Source organism: Galeopterus variegatus, unplaced genomic scaffold, assembly GCF_000696425.1.
Source record: "Galeopterus variegatus unplaced genomic scaffold, G_variegatus-3.0.2 Scaffold8475, whole genome shotgun sequence".
Classification (NCBI taxonomy): Eukaryota; Metazoa; Chordata; class Mammalia; order Dermoptera; family Cynocephalidae; genus Galeopterus; species Galeopterus variegatus.
The window spans coordinates 19,842-21,365 of NW_007734586.1; the positions used below are offsets into that span (position 1 = coordinate 19,842).

The 1,524-nt window shown below is 39.3% G+C and overlaps 1 protein-coding gene across 1 annotated transcript in view; it reads right to left on the reverse strand.

The window, feature by feature from the left end:
* CKAP5 (cytoskeleton associated protein 5) overlaps positions 1–1,524 on the reverse strand; it is a 114,725-nt gene that overhangs the window by 12,604 nt on the left and 100,597 nt on the right. Inside the window, 1 exon segment of the mRNA XM_008592925.1 lies at positions 851–1,061. Within this exon segment, the coding sequence (XP_008591147.1) occupies positions 851–1,061 (211 nt within the window).

Sequence of the window (1,524 nt, forward strand, 5' to 3'; positions counted from 1 at the left end):
GGTTCAGTTCTTTGGTTATCACTAATGGTAAAATGTTCTGTAGGAAAAATATGTATATCTTATCCACTGTAGTAAAAATATCTTTATTTTTATGAGTACATAAATGACACTGAGATTAAGCTTCAGTGACCCTCCTTTTGGGCAAGGCGGCATGCCATACAACTCCAGGGGCACCATTTATATACACTACAATGTGCATGGTGCCCCCTAGTGTGAAAGCCAGTTGTCCTGCTTTCATTTATTATTCTTTACTGCACAAACATATACAATTTTATATAACTGGGACTGTTTAACAATGATGTTTCAGCATGGACACCATAAAAAGTACTATATTTAGGGGGAGGCTTACTCCCCCNGCTATACAGCCTTAACTATGTTAGGGAGGTGTAAAACAACATATAGAGCAAAGAAGATAGACATGGGTAGTATATTCTAGTAAACATTCAATTATATTGTATTTTTAAAAATTCAGAGTATTAAGAAAATAATAAAAATCACCACACTCTCTCAAGCTTTCAGTAATAGCCAAAATTAATTGTTGTGCTTCCTTTCTGTTATACAAATATTTTAAATGTAAGCACACTTATCTGTGAAATGCCAGCTAGGGCCTACCATGCCTGACGAAGAAACTGGCAGAAAGCAGAATTCTAGGTAGTTTGTAAGCATTCTACTTCATATCCTAACAATAAGGTAAGCTAAAGTGTAGTAGTCAGTAGCTTGCTGTATGACACATGTAAAATTCTACCAAGTGACATAGGACTCACTGGAACATCCACACAGATGCTAGCTTTAGAACCTAGCCAGCATGAGAGACTGAAGGGAAGCTCTAGTTCTGCAGAGGTGCCCTTACCGAAATCATGTTGCCGATGATACAGCTATACAGCTTGATGATCTCATCCTTCTCCAATTTCTCATCAGCCATGTGTGTGTTGTAGATGAGTCTTAGCTGCATGAACGTGGCTATCAGAAACTGATCAATATGGCCAGACATAGCTTCGGCTTTGTCTTCCTGTCTCAGGACTTCATCGATCTGATAAAAATTCCAAGATTTATTTTCCAAGCTTCACAATTCTAAGTCGCAGGAAGACACTATGAGGGACTTCTCCGTATGAATATTTATATCTTTTTTTTTTTGTGACCAGTAAGGGGATCACAACCCTTGGCAAGGTGTGGTCTGCACCACGCTCAGCCAGTGAGCACAACGGCCATCCCTATATAGGATATGAACCCGCGGCCTCGGCACTACCAGCACTGCACTCTCCCGAATGAGCCACAGGACAGGCACTGAATACTTATATCTTACCTTGGAAAAAACCCAGTCACTTTATGTATAAATAACTAGTCCTTAGGGATTCAGTCATTCAATACATATTTACCAAGCAAGATAATATTAGATCCTATTCTTAACAGGCTCGCTGTCTAGTTCAGGGAATAATAATCCCTATGTTTAAATGTTCAATTTGTTGAGTTCCAGTCAAGATGGCAGAATAGACGGTTCCCAGCATCACTCTCTCCCACAAATCA